This window comes from Mustela lutreola, chromosome 6, assembly GCF_030435805.1.
Source record: "Mustela lutreola isolate mMusLut2 chromosome 6, mMusLut2.pri, whole genome shotgun sequence".
NCBI lineage: Eukaryota > Metazoa > Chordata > Mammalia > Carnivora > Mustelidae > Mustela > Mustela lutreola.
The window spans coordinates 54882126-54909654 of NC_081295.1; the positions used below are offsets into that span (position 1 = coordinate 54882126).

The following is a 27529-nucleotide window of genomic DNA, read 5'->3' on the forward strand; positions in this document are numbered from 1 at the left end:
AGGTTGTGGCAGGCCGAGGAAGCTCCCACGACCAAGTAAAGACAATCCTTTTGATATAAATTAGCTTCAGTTTAATATAAACCTGATCAATCAAGGTATCAGAAAAAAAGAACACAACTGTCCACTTAAGGATTCATCCAAGGATCTAAGGGGCACAGGCTTTGCCTTCAGACCTGCCAAGCTCAACTTTCAAGTTTCACTTTCTCTGGTTATGAAATAGGGTTAAAAACTAAAAATTAAAAAAAATAAAATAGGGTTCATGATAATGTCTACGACATATGTTGATGAAAGGAATAAGAGAGCTACAGGACTTGACACCATGCATGGCACATAATAAATTATCAATAATAATATTAATAATACTAACAATATTAACTACTTTTTTATTTTTTAAGAATTTATTTATTTATTTATTTGATAGAGAGAGAGAGAGTGCACAAGCACGGGGAGCAGCAGAGGGAGAGGGTGAAGCAGGCTCTCTGCTGAGCAGGGAGCCTGCCTTGTAGCTCAATCCCGGGACCCAAACTGAAGGCAGATGCTTGACCAACTGAGCCACCCAAGCACCCGTAATATTAGCTACTTTTAATATTATGACATAGAAAAGCACTTAATACTGTCATAAAGAGAGCCCTGAAAAAAATGGTAATGATGGATATTAAAATTTTAATTTCAGTTCTGTTTAATACTAATGATAAATAGTAGCCCACTTAATCCCTTGAAGGCAGACCATTAACTTTTTTTTTTTAAATCATCTATACTATTGTTCATTAATAGACATGGGCTTACAGATGTTGATTGACAGATGAATGGATAAAGACGATGTGGTACACACACACACACACACACACACACACAGGAATATTATGCAGCCATCAAAAAGTGAAACCTCGCCATTTGCAATGACATGGATGGAACTAGAGGGTATTATGCTAAGTGGAATAAGACGGTTGGAGAAAGACAAATACCATCTGATTTCACTCATACATGTGATTTAAGAAACAAAACAGAAGAACATAGGGGAAGGGAAGAAAAAATATGATAAAAACAGAGATGGAGGTAAACTGTAAGAGACTATTAACCGTTAAGAAACAAACTGAGTTTGTTGCTGGAGGAGAGGTGGATTGGGGCATGGGGTAACAGGGTGATGGGCATTAAGGAGGGCATGTCATGTAAGGAGCACGGGGTGTTATATGCAATTGATGAATCACGAAGTTCTACCCCTGAAACTAATATGACAATATATGTTCACTAAACTGAATTTAAATTTAAAAAAAAATAAAAAATAGACTTGGGGCTTTGGAGAGAATAAGGTATTGTAAATGGATCCTCTCTTTCTTGTCTCTCCTTTTGAGTTAGGGACACAGTAATGGTGTTGGGAGAAGAGAGAAAGAGAACACTAAGACATTTATTTCCAAAATTTGAGGACCTAAAAGGAAAATGTATGCCATTGATTACAGGAAAATGAGCATGAGTGTCTTAGAAATAACCCTTGGACTCAGGCACAATGTGATATACTCAGTGGGCTCCGTAAATTCCTCATTACCATATAAATTGTTTTCAAGTCTGATCTAATAGGATATGATTAATAATTGGGATTTGTTTTCTTCCAAGAAGCTGAATAATTGAAGGAACCCAATACAGTGTAAAAGACCACTTCCAAACTGATCAAGTAAGTGTTTTCTGCTTTGTTTTGTATAAACAAAATGTTCTAATTAGCATGCAGGGTCCTCGTGGATGCTGAGCAAGGAAGAACATGGCTGTGGTCTTGGCATTGCATGTGTTTGCTCCAGGAAGTGGGGCCGCATCTACTCACCATATGGCTTATGAAATGAGAATTGCAAAAATTATGGCTGCACCAGGACAGGACTTCTGACTCTGGGTTGTTTATCCTCTGATTAGAATACCTAGTCTGCTCCAAGGACTGGTTGAGCTACTTCCCAGCCCCTTCACTTCCTCTTTAGACCATTTCTGAGAAGCACAAGCTCGTTTCTGGTGTAAATTTAATGCAACGTGAATTGCTTTTGAAAATCTGGACAGGAAAACACTGAGCTTATGCTAAAGGTAATTTTTGGAGGAACAAGGTTTCCTTGTTCAGGTTGTCCGACATTCAGAGCTATGCAAGGGAGTGGGAAGGATTGGCAAGTTAAGGGAAATAAATCTGGCAAAATAAGCCCTTTGATTGGGACTTCACACAGTGTGCTCTGGCCAGCTGACGCCGTTACAGCCCTCACTCCTCCACCAGAAGGAGCAGGTAGCAGTTTCTAATTCTGCTGCCCACCCTAAACCAGGCACGCAGCTGCACGCGCGCAACCACCGAGGCCCTTGTCAATTAGCAACAACATTAAAAAGGACATCCCATCTGCTCTACAAATGTCAAGGAGCTCATGCCACCTGTTGAGGGATTGTAGGGACAGTAGAAGGGCAGAGAGTCTCGACACAGGTTTATCTATTTATACAAACAAAGGCCCACTTCATTCGATGTTCTGCTTCTCTCCCACCACCCTCTATTTCCCTTCTTTGCCAGAAATCTTTCGAATAGCTTCGCAGTGGTATTTTGCACCCGAAGGAGAGTTAGTTGTCTTTAACTACCATGTCCCAAGAAGCACAGGCCACTGAAAGACATGCACTATCCCTCAAATAGTAGGCAAAGTCACAGCTTCAAGTTTTTCTGGAACCATCCTCCCCATGCATTCACCAAGAAGCAGGAAGGAAAACTGCAGCCAAGAGGTTTAAAACTGGAGCTTAGCATGACTTTTCTCCAGGCGAATTGAAGACACTAGAAGGGGTTCAGGAGCGTTTATGAAAGCTCTTTTCCAAAAGAGCTACTCATTCTGGACGTTAGGATAGTATGTCAGAATCAGGATGTCATGTTAGATTATGTGAGCTTCCCCCCAGCCTCTGCTGATGTGTTTTCCCCACACAGCATCCAAGGCCAACTTGGAGGTTTGGCTCAAAAGTTCCCCTGCCATGAATTCCGATGACCTGCTTGGTGTGTGTTTGGGAGGGGGTAGCAGAGGGGTGTTTCTTTCTGGCTCTCCTTCACCTTGTCTTTTCAGTCACTCCACATCTCACCGGCTCCCTATCTGCAGAGACTTAACCAGTCCTTCAAGACACAGTCAGAAGCCACCCCCACCTCTGGACGTTTTGTTGGCAGCACCGCCCTCTCCCCCAGTCAGAGCCTCCTCCTTCTCCATGATTTCAGAGACAGTATCTCTGCCAGCTTCCCACTTATAGAACTTAACACATTACCTTTCGATTGTTCATTCACTTCCTTGTCTCTTCTGTTGGACTGTGAGCTGCCTGTGGGCAGGGGCTCATGGTCTTTTCTTCTTATTACTCTTAGTGCCCAGCCCACTGCCCTCACCTACAAGATTCTCCACTAAGAGCAATACTAATGGTCAAAACTTCAGGAGTCCTTCCAATATGCCAGGCACAGACAGCTAATTTTATTTCGGACAGTATGGCATTTAATTCTCAGAACGTATTTTTTCTGCAATGCTACTATATATATATTTTTCATTTTAAAGATAAGAACATAAAGATTTAAGAAAGTTACAAAAACTTGCCTAAGGTCCCTCACTCAGCTTAAAGTGCCAGAGCAGTGTTTTGGTTTGTTTTAATACTACCTTCATAGTTTTTGACAACTAAGTGCTCAGGAAGGGCTGTCCACCATACTGCTGCTTTTTCTTCCAAGTCATGTTTATGGAGGTGTAATTTTCACGTAGTAAATGTCTGTACAGAGCTGTGGTATTACAGTCATGGAAGCACCATGGAAGCACCACCACAATCCAGATATTGAGTCACAGGACTGTACACCAGAAACTAATATTACACGGTATGTTAATAACCAGAATTAAATAAAAACATTTAAAAAATAGGACAGTTTCATTATCCAAAGAATGCCCCCTGACCTGAAGTGATCAACCCCTTCCCCTGCTCCCAGGCTCTAGAAAATACTGATCTGATCTCTATCTTTCCTCTTTCGCCTTTTCCAAAGCGCCACCCAAGTGGAATCATACAGCATGCAGCCTTTGGAGTCTAGATCCCTTCCCTGAGCATTTCACGGTTGTGAAGCGTCTGTGATTCATCGGCGGTGCTGCCTGTATCAGTAGTTCTGTTTTATTGCCGGGTGACGTTTCACTCTATGGGTGTACGGCAGTTTATTCATTAATCATTGAAATGTGCTTGGGTGCTTCCTGGTTTTGTTGGTTATGAACCGAAGTACTTAGAAACATGCTCGGAGGGGCAGCGGGGTGGCCCAGTCAGTTAGGTCTCTGCCTTTGGCTCAGGTCATGATCTCAGGGTTCTGGGATCAAGCCCCACATCGGGCTTCGTGCTCAGCAGGGCATCTGCTTCTCTAGCTTCCTTTGCTCTCCCCTCTCCGCCCAGCACCCTCCACCCACCTTTTCATGCCAGCTTCTCTCTCTCATAAATATGTCTTAAAAAAAAAAAAAACAAAACTCTAAAAGCAAAAATAAAAACAACAAAAAACATTCATGGACAGGTGTTGGGTGAACATAGGTTTTCATTTCATGTGGGTAGATAGATACCGAGGAGTAGGATTGCTACATAGGATAAAATTTTCCAAATCTTTCTTCTGAAGTGGCTGTATCCTTTTGTGTTCTAATAAGCAACGTGTGAGAGAACCCCTTGCTGCTGTCTTGCCAGTACTTGGTATTCCCAGTTTTCCTTTTTTTTTTTTTTTTTTTCTTAAGACATCCTAATAGGGTGTCCCTGGCTGGCGGAGGTCAGAGAACATGCAGCTCTTGATCTTTGTCTTGATCTCTGAGCCATGGGTTTGAGCTCCACATTGGGTGTAGAGATTACTTAAATAAGTATTTTTTTTTTAAAAAAGACATCCCGGGGCACCTGGTTGGCTTAGGGGATTAAGACTCTGCTTTTGGCTCAGGTTATGGTTTCAGGTCCTGGGACTGAGCCCCGAATCAGGCTCTGCTCAGCAGGAAGCCTGCTTCCCTCCCTCCCTCTCTGTCTGCCTCTGCCTACTTGTGATCTCTCTCTTTGTGACAAATAAATAAATAAAATCTTAAAAAAAAAAAAGACATCCCAAGAGATATCTAGAGGTATTTTATTGTTGTTTTTATTTGTATTTTTCTAATGACTAAAGATATTGAGGAACTTTTCATGTGTTCTGTGTACAGTCTTTTGCCCATTTTAAAAACTGGGCTGTTTTCTTATTATTTTGTTTTATTTTTAAAGAGATTTTATTTATTTATTTGAGAGAGAGAGAAGGAGCAGTGGGGAGGGGCAGAGAGGGGGAGAGAGAGAGAGAGAGTGAGAGAGACTCCCTACTGAGCAGGAACTCCAATGCAGGGCTCAATCCCAGGACCCAGAGACCACGACCCAAGCTGAAGGCAGATGCTCAACTGACTGAACCATCCAGGCGCCCCTGTTTTCCTATTATTGAATTTTGAGATCTTTGAATATATATTCTGGATACAAGTCTTTTATCAGATACGTGCTTTGCAGATATTTTCTCCCAGTCTGTGGTTGTCTTTTCATTTGTTAGTGTTTTTCAAGGAAAATTTTTACTTTCAATTAAGTCCAACTTACTCATTTTTTTCTTTTATGGATCTTATCATTTTTTTTTTTAATCAAAGGAATCTTTGCCTAGCAAAGTCTTTCTTCTATGTTTTGTTCCAGAAAACTTCCTAGTTCCAGATTTTATGTTCAGGTCTATGCTCTATTTTGAGTTAACCTCCATATAATACATGCTGTATGGATTGAATTTAAGTTTTTGCTAATGGGTTTCCAATTGATACAGAACTACCCATCAAAAACAGCAGAGGAGCACCTGGGTGGCTCAGTGGGTTAAAGCTTCTGCCTTCAGGTCAGGTCATGATCCCAGAGTCCTGGGATTGAGCCCCACATCGGGCTCTCTGATCCACAGAGAGCCTGCTTCCTCTTCTCTCTCTGCCTGCCTCCCTGCCTACTTGTGATCTCTGTCTGTTAAATAAATAAATAAAATCTTAAAAAAAAAAAAAAGAAAGAAAGAAAAGAGCAGAAATTTGAACTGGGGCTTCTCTCATTCTAGAAGTCAAGTTCTGACCATGTACTTGTACTATGTTTATATATATATATTTTTAATCCTCTCCTGGATCCTAAACTCTGGTGAACTTGTCTGCATCTCCCATAGCATGGTGCATTGAACGTAGCATTTCTTCACTAAATCCGCCTGGACTGAGTGTTTAAATGGAGGATGGAATAATAATCACTTCAAGGTGGCCAATCCTTGTTCTCCCTTATACAAGGAAGAAACAGGGCCCTCCTATATGGTGACTGTGTGTTCAGAGCACCGACCCGCCCAGTAGGCAGGCAAAGGTCACCGGTCCCATATTTACAGTGAAGCAGCATACTAAAGCCTTTTAATGCAAGAGTAGAAGAACTGGTCTTTTCCCTTCAGCATTATGAGTCCCATCTACCCCTGGCACGAAGATAATTGCATTTTTCTGATAGCGCCTGCCTGATGTACTAGCTCCGGCTGTCCGGAGGAATGATGACCAGTCTGTGCTGGCCAGGGGCCACGGTCATTCTAGGAGCCACTTAGGGCCAGAGCTAGTGGGTGGATGGGTGGAGGTGGCAAATATGCAGCCCTCGGAGAACTCAGATTAAGTGAGGTCTTGCTTCTGATCCTAGAGTAAACAAGCTGGTGTGGGCAAGCCCTTCGTGTGACCTTCCGCTCCACTGATTTATAAGCAAAGGCTTTTCTGTAACTCACAGAGGGAAAGGCTGGCAGACCACTGCTTGACCCTTGCCACTGTCCAAGCGAGAAGATCTTACACAGTCCACCATGGGGCATTTGGCATTTTTACCCCATCACTTATTTTGGATTATAATAACCTTCAGTTCTCATCCAAGAGTCCCTATTCTCTCTTTCCCAAATTGGGATCACAACAAGCAACCCAACCATTTCTGATGGGGCCACAGAGAAGAAGAGAATCCTATAGACTGGAAAGGAACCATTCCATTTTCTAGATATGAGAAAAGCAAGAACAAGAAAGAAGAGCAGAACATATTTTAAAAAGATATCTAGTTAAAATTTTTTTTTAAAAAAGATGCCAAGATTCGGGGCACCTGGGAAACTCAGTCGGTTAAATGCCTACCTTTGGCTCAGGTCATGATCCCAGGGTCCTGGGATCCAGACAGGCGTCTGCATCGGACTCCCTGCTTCTCCCTCTGCCCCTCCCCACTGCTTGTGCTTTCTCTCTCTCTCTCTCTCAAATAAATAAATGGAATCTTAAAAAAAAAAAAAAAAAAAAAAAAAGCTACCCAGTTGCTGGTGAAAAACTGCTATGACACAAGAAAGATTTTTCGGCCAGGGCCTATAACAGAGTAAGTTCTCAGAAATGCCATAATGTTAGCCATTATTATACATTTTTACAATGTCTTTATCATGGTAAAATGCCATTATTATATTTTGTATGAGTTGCAACACACATACACACATGCACTTGTTTACACACAATACATATGGGCACACAAGCTTGCACGCATACACACACACCTGTTTGACAGCAGAGAGAGAGGCCTACATAGGGACATGGAGATTAGAAACCCAGAGCAAAATACAGATTTCAATAGAACAACAACAAAAAAAGTTAAAAGATAGGATGGGGTGGTTGGTTGTACGTCTTGCTTATCCCCATGCTAAGTCTCTGGGCCTTCAGGCTGTGTCTTTTCCTTATTTTCTATCCTCATATCATCACAGAAATTCTGGAATCATTCCTCCTCTTCAGTGCTTGGCCCATCTTGGATGTTTCGGAGTCAGCTGAGTTATTGCAGGGAAAATTAAGTAAAATATACTTGGTGAATAAACATTAACAGAAAAGTCACCAAACCCTGAGCCAAGTGACCAAGTGAGCAAAATTCTACCAGCCAAGTGACTTGTTTTCGAGAAGGAAGACAGCCAAATTAAGCTGATTAAGAGACTGAGCAAAAATGTAAAGAACCTAATTCAGAAAGCAGCTGCCCATGAACAACCAACCTGTGGGAGGTAACAGGTCATTCTGGTGGGGCTGGATTCTCAGGACACATCGTACACTGTCCTTTGAAGCCTGGGATCAGCATTGGGTGGAAGAGCAATAAATACAATAGGATGTAGGAAGCACTGAGGCACCTGTTGAACCTGATTCATAATTGCCCTCTTCCAGGAGGATGCCATTATTTAATGGGTTTGGCAGCCCATTAATACGGTCAACTTTTTCAGGGCAAGACTCCTACCTTCCTCTCCAGTTGCCTATGAGGGTTATGCTGAAGATGCGGCATGAGGCCAGTCCCCTGGGGGCATTCAAGGACAGTGAAGAGGTACTGTCACCACCTAGGTTTAAAAATAGTGACGTCTAGTCCTTTTGTCCCTATCTACTTGAGTGCCTTGTGTCAAGTGAGTCCCCGGAGGTATTAAGTCCTGTGGCCAGGATAAAATCCTCCCACTCCTTGGGTGCAACTAGTTTCGGAGACTCAGTGGGCTGACTGCTTGGGATGCCATTGGATGCACTCAGAGCAGCCCCATGTGGCCTTCTCGCTGGACTGGAAAACAAAGGCAACAAGGCAGGGGCATGGTAATCGTAATTCAAAAGACACTTTTAATGGTGACGCCCATTATTTAGGCACTGTAGAGAGACATGTCCCATGTCCTACTTTTGTATACTAAGTCAGGGGTTCTTAAACTTTACCCAGCTTCAGAAACTTCTGGAAAGCTCCCAGAGTATCTGAGTCAGTTGGCTGGTCTGGGCTAGGCCCAAGAATTTGCATTTCCAACAAGTTCCCAGATAGTGTTTGGGAACCAGAGTCTGAGAACCATGGCATCAGTAATTTGCTTAGGTAACATTTCCTACTTCTTTTCCTTTAAACTTGACACAGGAGGAAACCTTCAGAATTCAGAAACTACTGAATGATTCTATAGTTCAAGAAAATAGTCACAGTGAAGCTAACAACGTGTCAATTTCACAGAGGTCAGACTTTGGGCAACCTTAAGGATTTGGAACATTGTTGCAAACTTAGAAATAAGGTAAATAGGTCTTTACATTGTTAAATTAGGACTACGAAAAAGTTAGGGTACTCTCTAGGGGGTCACAGTGGAAAGAGCCCTTGAGATGTGAGTGTAAATAAGCCCGTACACATGGAAAAGCTAAGATGCATCCATTGCAAGTTAATGACAAAAGAAATGTGAAGGGAGGAGCATCAGGCTATATTTTTTGTAGGAACAAATCATCTTGTTTGACCTGGTGTGGCTTCTGAGATCATCACTGCATTACAAGTACAACACAGTAATTGGTTTTCAAAATATTAAGTCTCCTTTAGAGCAACTTCATCCCACTCCTGCCCAAGGGTCAAATAAAGATGAAAAGGCCAATAAGGAGGTCTTTTTTTATGCCTATGGGAGTATAAAAAGACTTGGCACATGATAATTATCAGCTGGAAGAAGTTTCGAGGGGGCTGCTGGGTGATGTGTTCTACAGCCTCTGTCTCAGAGGGACTGGAAGGAGGGGAAAGAAAATCCACCCCTGACTCAGCCCTCAGGACCCTGTCTGTGTTTCCAGAGCGAGGAGGCTGTGAACACAGAAGGGAAAGTCTACTTTTGCAAACTAGTTGAAGGGCTATAGGTACTAGTGGGGAGGTACTCCTCTCCTACCCTAGCATTGTCAGAAACTCCCTGGAGAAAACTAGTGGAGGTTTAAAATAACAGCTGCTTTGGACAGGGCCCAAAGTTTTAGAAACCAAGAACGGGAGCAACAGAGGAATGACCATCATGATGTTCCTTGACTATCCAGAAAAGGCTTCTGGTTAGAGGTGGGAACCCTAGAGGCCGGGAACCCTTGTGGGTCAGGACTTTGCAAATTATTGTCTCCATCTGCCCCTCCAGATCCATGTCTTTTCTGTTATCTGTCCCATGGGAGGCTGGTATCTACAGATGTGGGTCTGACTCCCTGTTTCTCTGGCTTCCTTTGGGTTGGGTTCAGGGTGGATGGTAAGAGAGCAGGAGAGAAGGTAGGGTACTCCTGTCTGTCCCTTCCTTATGCGAGGGTTTTAGCAGTTGCTATGTTCCTCCAAGCCTGGGGCTCAGTAGAGGTGACCTTATTTTTCCAGGGTTATGGCCCTTTTTTCCAATTTTCCCTTTGGGCTTAGAGGTGGAAAAAGCTTCCTGCTGTTGCTAGTGTGTGGTGCTCCACCATCCTTTGTTTTTTAGGTCTGTCCACACCTCTGTGAAATAGTGCCCTCATTCAGTTCCTGTCAAACCTTTTGAACCAGGCTGCTGTGTACTGCCTGGACCCTGACTGAAGTAAAGATCAAGGTCAAAGCTTTCACTAATTGAGCCTGAACTTCAATGAGCTCCAGATTGTAAACTCAGGAGCAAATGGAATCATCAGCTTTCCTTGGAACCACACAACAGTACATAATGAAGGTAAAGGACTTGAGGAAATAAGTCGTAGCTCAGGAATGTCAATGGGAATACTCTAGAACAATTACCAAGATTATGTAAGCAGGATTAGATGGCTGACTACCTTTTGGAGAAATGTCCACTCAAACTGGTCAACATGGAACATAAAAGTTATTTTAAGAAAGTTCTAGAATTTGTGAATTTTTTAAAGCTTGGCCTTAAAAGAGTGACAATAAAAATTATTGAAAATATTTGAGGGATTGTGTGAATATTGTTGATTTAGGAAAGAATAGAATAAGATTCCCTGCCCTTTTTTTAAAATAGTTTTTTTGAGATACAATTAACATAAAATACAATTCACCTATTTAAAGGTTATAATTTAATGTATAGAGCACATTCACAGGATCATAAAACTATCACCACAGCCTAACTTTAGAATTTTTTCATGGCCCTGTAAAGAAACCTTGTACCCATTAATAGTCAATGCCCATTTCTTGCCCCTGTCCCTCACCTCAAGCCCCAAGCCCCTTTAATCTATTTTATGTCTCTATAAATATGCTCACTGAGTATAGTTCATACAAATGGAATCATATTATGTGACATTTTGTGACTTTCACTTAGCACAATATTCTTTTGGTAGCCATACCTCATTTCTTTTTATTGCTAAGTAATATTTCATCATATATATTATATATATATTATATAATATATATAATCATATATACATGTATAATCATATATACATGTATATATATACACATATATACATTATACATTATTTATCCCCCTTATCAGTTGATAGACATTTGAATTGTTTCCACTTTTTGGCTACTATGAATAATGCTGGTAGAAACATTCCTGTACAAGTTGCTAGGTGGACAGAGTGTTTTCATTTCTCTTGTGTACATTCCCTAGGAGTGCAGCTGCTGGGTCATGTGGGAATTCTTTTTTTTTTTTTTTAATTAAATTTATTTATTTTCAGTATAACAGTATTCATTGTTTTTGCTCCACACCCAGTGCTCCATGCAATCCGTGCCCTCTCCAATACCCACCACCTGGTACCCCAACCTCCCACCCCCCCCGCCACTTCAAACCCCTCAGATTGTTTTTCAGAGTCCATAGTCTCTCATGGTTCACCTCCTCTTCCAATTTCCCCAACTCCCTTCTCCTCTCTAACTCCCCATGTCCTCCATGCTATTTGTTATGCTCCACAAATAAGTGAAACCATATAATAATTGACTCTCTCTGCTTGACTTATTCACTCAGCATAATCTCTTCCAGTCCATCCACTCCATCAGAAAGGATGAATACCCAACTTTTGTAGCATCATGTGGGAATTCTGTTCAACTTGGAGTAACTGCCAAACTGTTCCTCTAACGCCACTATACCAACTTCAATTCTCACCAGCTATGAGGGAGGGTTCCAATTTATCCACTTCCTCATCACTTAGATTTAAATTTATTTATTTGTTTGTCAGTGAGAGAGAGAGAGAAAGAGAGCAAGCACGAGTGCACAAGTAGGCAGAGTGGCAAACAGAGGGAGAGGGACAAGCAGACTCCCCTCTGAGCCAGGAGCCTGACGCGTGACTCTATCCCAAGACCCTAGGATCATGACCTGAGCTAAAGACAGACACTTAACCCACTGAGCCACTCAGTCATTCCTCTCTCTCTCTCTCAAAAGATTTTATTTTTTTAAGTAATCTCTATACCCAACATGGGGTTTCACTCATAACCCTGAGATTGAAAGTCATATGCTCTCCTGACAGAGCCAGCCAGGCATCCCTCTCTTTGATAAGAGCTATCATGGAGAGTGCGAAGTAGTATCTTGTTGTGGTTTTGAATTGTATTTCCTTTATGAAAAATGTCATTGAGCATCTTGTTGTTCATTTATTTGGCCATTTAGACATCTTATTTGGAGAATTACTGATTCAGATCTTTTGCCTAGTTTTTAATTGGCTTGTCTTTTTCTTACTGAACTGCAATAGTTATTAATCTATTCCGGATGTAGGTCCCTTATCAGATATATGTTTTGCCGATATTTTCTCCCATTTTGTGGCTTGTCTTTTTTCTTTCCTGATGGTATTGCTTACACCATCAAAGTTTTGAATTTTGGCGTAGTTCAATTTATCTGTATTTTCTTTTGTCACTTGAATTTTTGGTGTCATATGTGAGAAGCTATTGCCCAAACCCAGGTTGCAAAGATTTATATCTATGTTTTCTTCTAAGAGTTTTATAATTAATATTTAGGATTATGATCCATGTTGTGTAAATTTTTGTGTATGATGTGAGGAAGAAGTTCCAGTTTTATCCTTTTGTGTGTGGATATCGGTGTATTGTAACATCTCTCCCTTCTCCCACTGAATTGTCCTGGGATTCTCACTGAAAACCAACTGCTGGATTCAGTTCGTTAAAATTTTGTTGAGGATTTTTACGACTTTATTCATATATGATATGAATATTAGGTGTGTGTCTATATTCATATAGAAAACATGAATGTATTCCCACCAACACTAGAGCGTATCATGCTTAGCGAAATAAGTCAAGCAGAGAAAGACAACTATCATATGATCTCCCTGATATGAGGATGTGGCGATGCAACATGGGAGCTTAAGTGGGTACGAGAAGAATAAATGAAACAAGATGGGATTGGGAGGGAGACAAACCATAAGTGACTCTTAATCTCACAAAACAAACTGAGGGTTGCTGGGGGGAGGGGGTTTGGGAGAAGGGGGTGGGATTATGGACATTGGGGAGGGTATGTGCTTTGGTGAGTGCTGTGAAGTGTGTAAACCTGGTGATTCACAGACCTGTACCCCTGGGGATAAAAATATATGTTTATAAAAAATAAAAAATTATATTTAAAAAAAAAAAAAAAAAAAAAAAAAAGAAAACATGAATGTAAGAAACACTGGTTGTAGGTTTTTTTTACAGTGTCTTTGGTTTTGATATCAGGGTAACACTGGCTTTATTGTATGACCTTAGAATGAGTTGAGCAGTGTTTTTCCTCTTCTGTTTTTTGAAAGAGTTTGGGAAGGATAGGTATTCATTCTTTGAATGTTTTGTTGAGTTCAACAGTAGATCCACCTGGCCTTGGATCTTTGTGAAAAGTTTTAAAATCACTATTTTAATATCTTACTTATTACAAGACTATTCATGTTTTCTATTTCTTCTTGAGTCTTTTTTAGTTAACTTGTATCTTTCTAGGAATTTGTCATTTCATTTATCTAATTTTGGGTGAATAGTTGTTCACAACATTCCTTTATAATTCTTATTTCTGTAAGGTGGGTGGTGATGGCCTTCCTTTCATTTTTAATTTTAATTATTTAAGTCTTCTCTCCTTTTTTAGCTTGATCAGGTTAGCTAAAATTTTGTCAGCTTTTTTGATGTCATCAAAGAACCAACTTTTAATTTCATTGGTTTTCTTTATTGTTTTTCTATTCTCTATTTTATTTATTTCTGCTCTAGTCTTACATTTCATCCCTTCTGATTGCTTTGAGTTTAGTTTGCTCTTTTTCTAAATTCTTAAAATGGGAGATTTTCTTGTGGACTTGAGATCTCTCCTCTTTTTTTTTTATTTTTGAGATTTTATTTATTTATTTGAGAGAGAGAGAGAGAGAAGAGAGCGAGCACAAAGCAGGGGGAGCAGTGGGCTGGGGGACAAGTGAGCCCAATACAGGACTCAATCCCAGGACCCTGGGATCATGACCTGAGCTGAAGGCAGATGCTTAACTGAGCCACACTGTGTCCCTCTTCTTTTTTCAATGTAGACATTTGTAGCTCTAAATTGCATTTTAAGCACTGTTTTAGCTGCATCACATAAATTCTGTTATGCTGTATTGTTTTATTTTATCTCAAGACATTTTCAAAATTTCCTTGTGATTTCCTCTTTAATCCATTGGTTTTTTGTTTGTATGTTTGTTTTTATAAGTGTGCTGTTTACTTTTCCCATATACGTGAATCTATCTCCCAAATTTTCTTCTGCAGTTGATTTCTAATTCAATTCCATCATGGCCAGAAAATGTATTTGTATGATTTCAATTCTTTTAATTGGGTCTTTTTATATGGCTTAATATATGGCCCATCCTAGACAATGTTTCATTTGTGCATGAGATAAATACGTATTCTGTTGCTGTTGGATGGAGCCATGCTTTTAGTTGTTATTCAAGTTTAAAGTACAAAGGTGCCTGGAATCAAACACATTTTTATCTTCTTCACCTTATCCATGGTCAAACTGGGAGAAGAATAGTTGCAATCATTTGTTACTATCTATATACAGATACATAGCTGTATGTAAATATAGATTATTTTATGCAGTGTGGAGACACATAAATTTGAGAATGAGGAAGCCTGAAGTAATAAAAACACCGCGGGTCTAAGATTTCCAACTCCAACTTTCTGACAAAAACATAGAGGCAAATTCTAGAAAATTAGGAATGGATTCTACTATTCTGAAGATCCTCTCAGATGTTAAAATAGTAGGCAAATTACTTAATGTCTCTGCTTTTCTCTTTGATCCTCTCTGTTAATTAAGATCATAACAGTACTAGGTGCTTAAGGGTCTTGGGAAAGTTAAATGACAAATGTTTGGGTTAAGAAAAGAGATAAAAATGATATAGCCAGTGTTAGGCACATTATAATTATGTCAGTTGTTTATTTTTATTTATTTCATTTTTAAATTATTTTATCTTATTTCTTGAAGATTTGTTTATTTCATTTGAGAGAGAAAGAAAGAGTGAGACAGAGAGAAAGGGAGGGCTGGAGGGGCAGACGGAGAGGGAGAGAGAGAGTCTTAAGCAGACTCTGTGCTCTGGGCAGAGCCCAACACTGGGCTCGATCTCTGGAACCTAAGATGATGACCTGAGCTGAAACCAAGCGACTAGCCAGACACCCATAATGATTTTATTTTTAAGTAATCTCTACACCCAGAATGGGGCTTGAACTTATGACCCCAAGATCAAGACTCCTATGCTCCACCAACTGAGCCAGCTAGGCGCCCTTAGGTCAGCTATGTTTAGATACAGATGTTATTTAGATACAGAATGTTAGTTTATCTTAGATATAGAAATTGCGATTACCAGTAATAAAGCTCTTTTTCTTCCCTCAGGTAAAAAGTACAAGAAATTCTTCTTTACAAAGCTGCAGGTTTTTTTTTTTTTTTTTTTTTTTTAAACTTTGGCCTTATTACCTTGTTCTAACTAAAAGGAACAGAATATTTTAGTTCTGGGAGGCAAAGAGAGTTTTTGTTGTTGTTTTAAAGCTTTTTTGGTTAGTTTGTTTGTTTTTAAGCAATCTCTACACCCAACATAGGGCTCGAACTTAGAGGTTCCCAGTGACTGAGCAATCCGGGCACCCCCATTTTGTTTTGTATTTTTTTAGCCAGACCCCTGAACCCCTGAAACTTAGTCTAGGGCACCCAAAAATGCTGGACCATTTGGTGAGGATGTTATAGAGGGGAATAAGCATCTCATGGATGCCGAAGGTCAGACTAGTAACTATAAATGTCTTTCCAACCTTGAGAGAGGCAATAGAGGTTATGAAAATGAGTATTAGCATAAAATTATCTTGTGAATCTGATCATACTAATGAAAAAGGGACACATTAATCAATTTATTTCTTGGAACGATATTAAAGTTTTAAGCCTTCTATATTCCATTTACTAAATCACTTCTGACAGCATGCTATGGTAATGTAGTCATAGGAAAGAGTTAATCCATTTCTACCCAAAAGCAATTTACTACCTCTCAAGTGTGAGTAAGAACAACAATGTGTTGCTAAGCAGATATCCATGCATCAATGGAAATGGGCCCCAGAAACTCAAAGTTTCATTTCCTCTCGAACTTCTTGACAATTCTCTGCTCCTGAAAACCTCAACCCAAAAGTAGGGGGGAGGTGGGGACAGGCACCTGTAAATTTATTCTGATTTAAGATTTGAGACTTTGTAACTAAACATTCTGAATGACTGTACTGCTTTTTCTGCTCTCCCAGTGCAGTTGGACCTCTCACCCCAAAGGCTTCTTAAATGGATACAATTTTCAGGCATAAAACCCCACAGAGCTTTTTAAAGGACTTAAATGATGGAGGTATAATTCTTATAGTGCCAATCAATGTTGAAAAAATAAATATCCATCTCTTAAGTCTAAATTATGAAAAAGAAATCCTTTTTAAAAAGTAATCCCCATGCTCAACATGGGGCTCGAACTCATGACCCTGAGATCAAAAGTCACATGGTCTTCCAACTAAGCCAGCCAGATACCCTGAAAAAGAAACTTTTACAATGTCAGATTGCTCCCTAACATATTACGAAGCCTCCTGGAATTTGCTATAGTTTAAAAATCACACACATCCTCATAAAAACATTCTCCAGAATGTAAAGTCCAAGAGGATGGAGAAGTTCATTTACTTCCCTGATGCCCCCAAACACCTCCAGCAGAGTCTAGCATAAAGTGAGTGCTCCGTGAGCAATTGTTAAAGGAATTCCTTCCTTTAACACGTGAACATTTAAATACAAAATAGTTCAAATGCTCACACAAACTTCTGTGTGCTTTATTTATGAATTACTTAATCATATTTCAACTCAGAAGAAAATATGATTATCTGTTATCTGCTAGTTCTCTGATAGCAGATATATAGACTGATTTGAAGTCAGAAATTGTCAAGTGTTCCACTGCTCAGTTCGGAAGAGCCTGTGACTCTTGTTCTTGGGGATATGAGTTTGAGCTCTGTGTTTGGTGTAGAGATCACTTTAGATAAATACAACTTAAAAAATAACAAAGTGGGAAATTGCCAAATAAGAAATTATGGTAAAATTTGTTTCAGTTCAATAAGTCATTTTATTTTCTTTTAATGACTGTTATTGCCCTTAAAACCTATAAATTATAGCCATGTACTAGTTTTCCTGAAGGAAGTGTTACATTGATGTTTCTTTCTTTTTTTTAAGTAGACTTCTCTCTCTCCCTCTCTCTCTCTCTTTTTTTTTTTTTTTTTACAGATTTTATTTATTTATTTGACAGAGAGAGAGCAACAGAGCACAAGCAGGGGTGGCGGAGGAAAAGGAAGAAACAGACTCCCTGCTGAGCAGGGAACCCAGTGATCCAGGGATGCTCGATCCCAGGCCCCTGGGATCACGACCTGAGCCCAAGGCAGATGCTTAACCCACTGAATCACCCAGGTGTCCCTACACTGATGTTTCAATAGGGTTACTGGATAAAATATGAATAATTTTTTAGTATGTATATGTCTCAAATATTGTATGGGACCTATGTATGCTAAAAAAATTATTCATTGCTATCTGAAACTCAAATTTAACTGAAAATCCTGTATTTTCTTTCTTTAAAAAATTTTTTTAAAGATCTTATTTATTTGACAGAGATCACAAGCAGGCAAGAGAGGCCACAGAGGGAGAGAGGGAGAGAGAGAGAGAGAGGGAAGCAGGCTCCCTGTTGAGCAGAGAGTCTGATGTGGGGCTCGATCCCAGGACCCTGGGACCATGACCTCAGCCGAAGGCAGAGGTTTTAACCCACTGAGCCACCCAGGCACCTCTCTTTCTTTTAAATATGACCACTGTATCTTCAAAGTAAGTATCATTGCTCTCATCTTAAAGTGTGTCACAATCAAATACTGTTGCTTAATATGTAAACCCATAATGGACTATCTTCAAACACAATGTTTTTAGTCCATGGTATTTATCATCATCATTCCTCAGGAACATAAACAAAGTAAGGAAGAAAATGGCTCCCCCAGTGACAGCAGTGGAGTGACTCTCTACAGGGCCTCTCCTTTGTAGTTCTATAAGGTCAGTGGCTCCTGGGGACAGGGCCACACCAGGCCCAGAATCATTTCTCTGTGCAGAATTAACCCTATTCATGTTACAGGCTTTCATCAGTGTGTTCTTCCAGAAGTTTCTTCTCACTCGGGAAGTGTGGTCCTGATCATGTGGAAATACTAGAAATTGTAAGAATTTAGCAACAAGGAAAATTCTCTTCTCCAAGAGCCTTCTTCCCTCAGGTTAACCCTACCAGAGGTTAAAGCCTCTGCAGCTGTAGACCTTTGGCTTTTTGATCTTTGTCTTCACAAGGATGGAAATGGGTGCCTTCAATATTTTGCTAAATTCTCCAAATTCTTTAAACAAGAGGCAAAGTCAGAACCTCTATGCAAGGACTCCCATTCTCAGCATGATTCTTCCCCTGCTCTTATCTCCCTTCTCCAAACTGACCCTAAATGGACACTGAATGTTGTGTTAACTTTGGATAAATGGGGGGGGGGAGTTGGGGGTCCCAGAGTGCTACTTTTAGAACCGGACAGAGCAATAGTCAAAGCTGATGGTCTTCAGGTCAGTTACTCAACAGCACTGAACTTCAGTCTTCCCATCAGTCAAGGGAGGCTAGAAGTACCATGGAGTCCATGAGGTCATGTGAGATATTGGTGTAAAGTGCCCAAGACGTAAATGCTAATTAAATGTTATTATTATTATTATTATTTTTAAGATTTTATTTATTTATTTAACAGAGATCACAAGTAGACAGAGAGGCAGGCAGAGAGAAAGGGGGAAGCAGGCTTCCTGCGGAGCAGAGAGCCTGATGCGGGGCTTGATCCCAGTACCCTGAGATCATAACCTGAGCCAAAGGCAGAGGCTTTAACCCACTGAGCCACCCAGGCGCCACAAATGTTACTATTATTAGTATAAAAATATGTATTTAAGGATATACAAATATTCATAGAAATTTGCTTTTGAATCAGTAGTCTCTCTCTTACAGTAGCAAGGATCTCCAACAGGTTTTCATGGGAATTCAATAAAGGCTTAATCAAGTCAACACAAATAGGAAGTGGTATTAGAGTAATATAGAAATTTAAATTTCATTTTTTTTTTTAAGAACTCTCAGCTGTTGGCTTCCCAATGCTTACAGAAGGATGACCAGCCCTGCAGTGTTATTGTCTCTGTTGCCTTAGCGCAGAGGATGGAACATACTGTGTTAGGATGTCAAAGGGTAGTGATTTCACAAAGAGGCAGGGTGGGGGGGGGGTGTTACAGATGAGGTGCTGCTGTGATCAGGCTACCCTCACCTGCTTGGGGTCTGTGGGAGAAAGCCAGGCCGGGAAGAATTTTGTACTACTCTCCTGGCATTCTTCTTTAAGTAGGGGAAAGTGCACTTTGACTTGTCTCCACCTGTGTGCTGACCATTTGCTTAATTTGAATGTGCCACTGAGAAGATGCCTCTCTCTCCCATGGGACTGTTACCTTTTTGACCTGAAGTCAAAAAGAAGTCAAAAGACTTAGTGCTGTTGTTAGTTTCACGTTTTCTCCATTTTTCCCTGTCTCCAAGGGAGAAGAAGCGGGGTTAAGGACAGAAATCAGCGTCTGGAATCTGCTCACCCAAGAATAATGGATCTATTCTGCTCAAAAAATGCCTCGATTGTTGATTTGTTTACTTCAGCTCCTTTTCTGAAGGAGAATATCAGAATTTTGGGGACAAAGCAAAATTGGGAGCAAGGAGGGAGAGAGAAAAATGAGAGAGAGAGAGAGAGAGAGAGAGAGAAAAGAAACATGCCTGCATGTGTGCAAACAGAGAGCTCTTTTCTCCAAAGGGTTCAAAATGCCCCAGCAATGAGCCTGCTCACCCGGCTGAGGGTTACTTTTTCCCCAAAGCTGACTTATGCCATCATCCAAGTGGCTAGCTGGGAATGCGGCTGCTCATTTACTTCGTTATCCCGGGACTTTCTTCGTTCATCTATATGAAGACATTGGAGGAGACACAATCCCAGATTTTTCCAGATCTAAGAATGCTCTTATTATGTTATTGAAACAGGAACTGTAGACTAGAATGTCCCATAATCAAAGCAAAAGCAGCCCTGTGTGCGTGAAAATGTCCTCTTAGTACAGAGGACTTACTAGGCATTTATGGGATTTTTCTTTGCCTATTTCAAAAGTAGGAACCAGATTCTATGGCTGTGCTGGTTGGTTTTAAATCCCATTTTATGGGAAAGGTAAATGTCAGCTACTGTGTAGCAATGTGTAGCACAGAGAGCTGAGGCTAGAAGCTCAAATACCCTTTTGAGTCACCTGTTTAGAAAGAAACTTGGTGCTTTTTCCAGGTGTTCCACCCCACTCCCCATAAGATATAAGGGCAATTCTAATTTTTAAGCCAATTCTTTGCTCTGCCCTTTCTCCATTATCAATAGGGACTTGGGGTTTAATTAGGCAAGCTGAGGGTCACAGGATGCCACTGCTAGTTATCAGGTTATTATTTAAAGGTGAGCATTAGCAATTCCATGCTTCATGCAATCTTTCTGTATATATACATATATAAAGGTAACAGCAACCACCATGTATTCAGTTCTTGGTTATGTTCTGGGAAGTGTTCTAAGTAAGTATTTTACTTACTTAGTATTTTACTTTACTTACTCAATCATCCTACATCTTGGTGAGAAAGGACCAATATACTATCATCTCTGTTTGGACTTCACCCAGTGAGAAAGGACCCCAGCATCTCAGTACTTCCCCCAGTAAGGGAAGGATCCAAGATTTGTACAATTCTGACCCTGAAGTTTGCACTTGCAACCATTCCTGGATTCTGCCACTGATCTCTGTTAGATCACCAGCGCTATGACAGTTTCCTGGCTGCGTGGCCTCGTTCATGTTCCTGTCTGCCTTCTCACATGGCCAACACTTCCGCGAAGGAATTTGTGGTCCTGGACCTGCATGTCTCCTTGCAAAATCTGAGTGCACCACCCCACGTATAAGTGAATGTCCAGCACCACGTGGGTATCTTTGCTTGACACAGTCAGCCTAGGTGTGGCAGACAAAGGCACATCATGCTTTCCGGAGAAGAGAGTCCCACTTGGCCTTCCCAGAGCCATTCTGAGGACCCTATTAGAAGTCACAGGATTTTCCTAGAAACATTCAGCCATCCAAATTAGGCTAGTGTCTATGTCTCAGGTTTCCCTTGCTCCGTGATGAATCTTCATGCTCTCTGAGTGTGTAAGAATAGCAAATATTTCCGAAGTTCGGGTAAGGACTAGACCTTCCCTTTTCCTCCTCCCCAGATGAGTGGCATGGCCATCCTAAGGTCAGGACTGACAGCACAGCGGGCAGAGAATGGGCAGCACAGTGTTTTGTGACCTGTGGCGAGCTCTGGCTGATGGCTTCCTCTGGATTTCTAACTTGCTGTGCCTTTTAGGCAGGCTAAGGGCGCTGGCATGCACATTTCAGGAAGTTTGGATACTAGCATCAGTGGCATAAATGAGATTTTTCAAATTCCCTTCTCCCTTCCCTCCCCCTCCACGGCTAGCCAGCTCTCTGGCTCCAGCATCTGCTGTGCAGCCTGGGAGAGAGCAGCTGTAGAGAAGGGCTGGGGTTCCGGGTGCAGGGGACAGCAGCTGCTCACGGTGCTGCCCGGTGTCCACTCCAAGCGAGTGGAGTCCCAAGACTCCCCTAAAACCCTTGCAAGGCAATCACTGTACTTCATTCTGAAGGGAAGAAAACAGACGGTCCTAGTACTCTTCCTCAAATTGGGCATTTAGCCAACAGAGGCTTGTAAGCCAACCGGCGGCGGGGGGGCGGGGGGCCTGTCAGAGGCTACAGAGTACCCGCTGCATGCAAGGGGCCACAGCAAAAGAAAAAAGGGCTTCCCTTCTCTCCACTACTAGCCCAGGGGAGATTTGTTTCTGAGCATCCCTGAAGGGTCATCACTAACATCACTGAACACCTGTAGGGTCTGGATCCTCTAGGGTTTGCAAGGCGCTCTGTGGCCACTTTGTTAGGGCCTCTACCCAGGGTCAGTGCATGCTTCTAGGTTCTTAAAGATCACGGAAGATCTAATCCACCTCCCTGGATGGCTGTTGGTTTGAGTAGACCTTTTACAGCCTGGCCTAGAGCCTGTGGTTGATTGAACTCACTATCAGTCACTTTTGTTGCTCAGCCCTGAGGCTAATTTGCTGGAGAAAGGAGCCAAAACTTAGCTTTGGCTACAGCTACTTCCAGAGTGACTGGGGCCCCTGAAACTCAGTGCTAGAGTCCTTCACAGGTCTCTCCCAGGTGCAGGGACATCTAGAGACTTCTTTGGAGTTCTAGAGCCTACCTGCCAGGGCACTCAGGGGAGACAGAAGGCTGAGTTTTGCTGATACCTGTAGTAATACCCATGCACCAACAAAAATCCCATTTTGCAGATGGCTCCTTAGCCATATTCCAGGATGAAACAGGGGAACTGCGTGTCACCCTCTGCTTGTGGCAGGGGAGACAGATGAGCTCAGAACTCAGGGCAGAGTGTAGTTTAAAACTTAAAAAAAAAAAAAATGAATTAGATAATCATTCAAATTGGATGGCTTATTTATATAGCTCCCTGAGGCAGGAAATAAGAATAAACTGTTTCTTCCAGCTGCATGAGTCTATGAAAAGATCATCAGAGAAGAGCTCTATCTACCTTCTAATCTCAAGTAACACTTAAAAACACTTCATTAAGTACATTTTACAAAGGTAGTTCCTTCCTGCTCCCTATTCAGTGCTTTTTTTTTTTTCTTTGCCTGATTTTGTTACCAACATTTCAGATGCTGATTGGTCTATTTCGGGAGGAATTTAAAATAACCGAATTCCTTTCAATACTGGCATTTATTTTTTTTGGTTCTAAACTTTGTTCTATGCCACAGATTTTTTAGTTCTTTTCCTTTTACTATCCCCAACAGCCCCCTGGAAAACCAGCAGACAAGGATAAGAATTACAATAAATAGTGTATGCCCCAAGCCGCGGCTTTCTTATTCTTAGCTCTTATTTTTGGCTTTCATTTGATTTTAAAGAGCATTTCATACTCGCTAGACTGGGCACGCCTTGCCCTCCCTCCATTTTACTTGTCCCCCCGACTCCAAGAGTCGGCTTTGCTTAGCATTCTTGGAGACAGCTTAGCCTACCTCATCACAGAAGGTGGATGGTTCTTGTGATTCGGAGGCACTGAGGATGGACAGATGGACAGATGCATGCAAGGAACTTCTATTACTCATATCAGATTGAAGCCCATGGAATCGCCTATAGGACCATTTTTGACCTATACAAATAAATATGGTTTAAACTAAAATGTAGGGGTTTGAGGCTCATATTCATACAGGGAACCATAATTCTCCTGTAAGCACCATTCAGGGGGAAAGAATAAGATGGTCTTCCCTCTTTGGCAGGCTATGTTGGGACTGAATACCACATTTTTCTAAAGATGATAATTGCTAGCATTTGCTGGACAGTCCTGCCTCCTCTTCTGTAACCCTAGCTTCAGTTCCATGAGGTGGGAATTAGGACTTCCATTTCACATACTGGAATAGGCTCAGAGAGGCTGAGTAAAGGTAGGCCTGCCTGTTCAATGCTCTTGAACTTTCCTACTCTACTAGCCAGCCTCCTGTTTGCACTAACCCCTTGCTCTTTTTTAAAGCTCTTCCTGGGGCTCAGTCAGTTAAATGGTTAAGTGTATGCCTTCAACTCAGGTCATGATCTCAGGAACATGGGATCGAGTCCCTGTTTGTGTGCTCCCTTGTTTTCTGTCAAATAAATAAATCTTAAAAAACAAGCAAACAAGCAAACAAACAAAAAAAACCCACAAAAGCTCTTCCTAATATTCCTCTTCACCTGACTTTGTCTCAAATAAGTATAGGCAAATGGTCTACCCCCTGATCCTCACAGGACCCTAATTGCCCAAGATATGGCCATGATGCCTCTCTGCTGATAAGGAAACTGTAGGAAGTGCCATTTATTTATCAACTGATGGTCCCTCATTTCTTCAAGTAGAAATGCTTCAACAATTGTGAATTTTTTAAAGTTGTAGACAGAAGACCCATTTGTATGTGTTATAAATGGACTGGGAAGCCAGAGCACAAATGTATCATGCTCACAGACGCCATCAAATAAAATCTAAGAAATTAAATTAATCTGACATACTTAACGAAGTACATAATCATTATTATGTTTCATGGTAATTAAGGAATAAATGGAATGCATTCCACGTAAGTGACTGTAATTGGCTTGATGGTACACAGTCAAGCCAAATTTTTAGGTTTTTCTCTTACCACACTTAGTTTTGTCAGATTTAGACAAGGGGTTGGTGTGGGACACTGTCCCCGATGTCATGTGTCATTGTCATCACAATTGTCACCATCATTATGTGCACTGACTGGCCCAGGTGTGGCTTTTACACTCCTCCCTTCAGCGTTTAGGGTCTCCTTGTTCCCTCCTTCTCTGAACCCTAGCCTGGGGTAGCTGCTTCTTGGGTTGGGGCCATGCTCCTTGTACCTCTCAGCTTCTGGGCTTCTCCCACCCCCATGCTTGGAAGGGCTCCTTTAGCAGCTGCTGAAGTGGTGATTTCCTCTCCCCTTGGATGTCCTGGATGCCAAACTTTTGAAGTCACTCATTCCTGAGCTCCCTCTGATGTTGTGGATGGGAGAGATGCTGGGGTTAGTGTGAGAGACCATGAAACAGAGCTGCAGGAAGGGGAAGGCAAGGCTTATGTCTGGACTGCCGGCTGAGTGTGGGATTTCCGTGTCGCAAGTCACCCTATCCTGTTGGTTTAAACCAAGGGGAATTTATTGGACCCCATAACTGAAATATCAATAGCAGTCCAGTGTTTGGGGATGTCCTTGTGGGATCTCTGTGACTCTCCTTACCTAAGCTCTGCTTTCCTCTGTGCTGCTTTAATCATAGGCAGGCAGTTCTGTGTGGTGGGAAGATAGTCATCAGTAGCACCAGGATTCAATCAACCATCTTAGAAACTAGAGAGGAAAGAACCTCTTCTTCAGGAGTCCCAGCAAAATTCCTGAGATCAGCTCCGATCTGCTGGGCCCTTCCCTGAACCAAGCAGAAAGGCCGTGGGAATGTGATGGTCTAATGGGCCACGAGACCTCCATCCTGGGGACATCTAAAGATGGGTTTAGTTCCATTTGACCACATAGACTGATAATGGGCAATAGTGGGCAGCAAAGGACAATCAGATGCTGTTACCAAAAAAGGGAGAATAGAGCGGGGAGGTGGAAATTACAGATGTCCACCTGAGCTGGTGAAAAGGAGGGCAGAAGGCCCCCGCAAAATGGCCTCAGAGTCCCCGTATCTGGAGATTTGGCTCAGGGAACAGGGAGGGTTAGGATTCTGGGAAACAGAAGAGATGGAGTAGATCTGATCTCAGTGACCCAGGCTACCTACTGAGTGGATCATTCAACACTTAAGCTGAGCAGTTTTACTTTCCTACCCCTTAAAACATCTCCCTCAACTGCATGATGTTATTTGAAATTTCTTTAACCATGGACAATCCTTTCCTCTAGAAATGGAGACGATGGATTGAGGTATCAACATACTAGGAAAGATGATACGAGCTACAGAGGAACTGCAGCCACAGTAGAAAGGAGAACATTATAGCATGCTCTCTTTTGAGAAGGAAAGAGAATGAAAAAGCAGCAGGCTCAAGAGGATGGCATTCCCAGACAAAAGAAAGAAGAACTTTAGGTGATTAAGGACAGGAGCGAGTTGACACTGACTTCCCAGATCTGTCAACATCAACCCAGCTGGCTGAACACGAACAGTGGCCACAAAACTCACCCAAGTGGAAATGCTATTACATAGCATGTGTTTGCTATTGACCCTTTCACTTTGAAAGCTTCTCAGTTTATTGATAAGAAACAAACGTTCCATATTTGTTCTGGATTGAGAAATCTCAGTAGCCTGGACAATCTTGATCCATTTAGGCCATAAAGCAAGCCAGTGAAAGGAATGTGAGATAAAATATGCTAGGGGCGAAATTCACTGACTCTTAGCCAAATTAAAAGCCTTGGCATTTCTTTCTCTCTTTCTTTCTTTTTTTTTTTTTTTTTAATTAAGATTTTATTTACTTGACAGAGAGAGATCACAAGTAGGCAGAGAGGCAGGCGGGGGACGGGGGGAAGCAGGCTCCCCACTGAGCAGAGAGCCTGATGCGGGACTCAATCCCAGGACCTGAGATCATGACCTGAGCTGAAGGCAGAGGCTTTAACCCACTGAGCCACCCAGGTGCCCCAGCCTTGGCATTTCTTCATAAAGTTAAACATTTTTTGTTTTCCTTTTCTGATGTCATTTGCATTTTGATAAATAGGACTTACACTATCTTAAGCCTTATTCCAGAAAAGCAAATAGTCCAAGTTTTGATAACTCTTTAAGGTTCAGAAATTGCAGGAATTTGGGTTTAGTTGATATTTAAAAGACATTGAAAAATGATACATCATGCCTCTTCAGTGTGACGTCACCTTAATTGCACTTTCTGTGAATGAAAGAGTGTTTGGGGGACGATCCTTCTGACGACTTGGCTCCAGGCTTGACCAGGTGGGTCAGAACACTTCATGATATTCTGGTGGTCTCCCAAGGGGGGCCAGTAATGTGACAGCAAAGTAAGTGCCATCACGCTCACAAGTGTTTTTATAATATGAAAAATACATGAAAGGTCATGAACAATATTTTAAAATGTCCACAAAGAGAAAGAGTACCACACACAAAGAATTAATTCCCCTATACTTGTATAAGAAGAAGTGATATTATTATGGTCATTTCTGGACCCTCTGGCTCTGACACCACATGTTGAACAACAGGAAAACATCTGGGATGGTGGAGGGATAGGATCACGTAGAGAAAAAAGCAGTCTGGAGGATCAGATGCCTTATCCCCTCTTTCATAAAACATTAAAATCTGTAGTAACAACTTTTTAGTTAATTCCTAGTTCTTAGCTGGGAGAGAGAAGGGAAATTCTTACCCATCTATCTGGAAATCAGAGACTTAGAAGCTCAGGGTGTTGGTTGTAATCACGGATCAAAACTGGACATCGGGGGTGCCTGGGTGGCTCAGTCAGTTAAGCATCTGCCTTCGACTCAGGTCATGATCCCAGGACGCTGGGATCGAGCCCCCATGGTGGGGCTCCCTGCTCAGTGGAGAGCCTGTTTTTCCTTCTCCCTCTGCCCCCCTCCCACTCATGATCACGCTTTCCTTCTCAAATTCTCGAATAAAATCTTAAAGAAGAAAAAACTTAACATTGTATTAAAATGTGGGCTTTCCTCACAGAGCTTATGGCTTTTGTTTTCATTCACAGTTGCTCTCTAACAAGTGTGTGCAGGCAGGACAAATATATTTGTATATACATATATATATACACAC

General features: G+C 41.5%; 1 protein-coding gene across 2 annotated transcripts in view; it reads right to left on the reverse strand.

Moving 5' to 3' along the window:
- SASH1 (SAM and SH3 domain containing 1) overlaps positions 1-27529 on the reverse strand; it is a 309529-nt gene that overhangs the window by 208760 nt on the left and 73240 nt on the right. The window contains exon 2 of one of the 2 annotated variants that reach the window (XM_059177296.1): positions 23293-23426. The exons of the other annotated variant lie outside the window; for it this stretch is intronic. Within the exon in view, the coding sequence (XP_059033279.1) occupies positions 23293-23382 (90 nt within the window). The 5' untranslated portion in view covers positions 23383-23426. The remainder of the gene's footprint in view (positions 1-23292; positions 23427-27529) is intronic. 2 annotated transcript variants of the gene reach the window in all.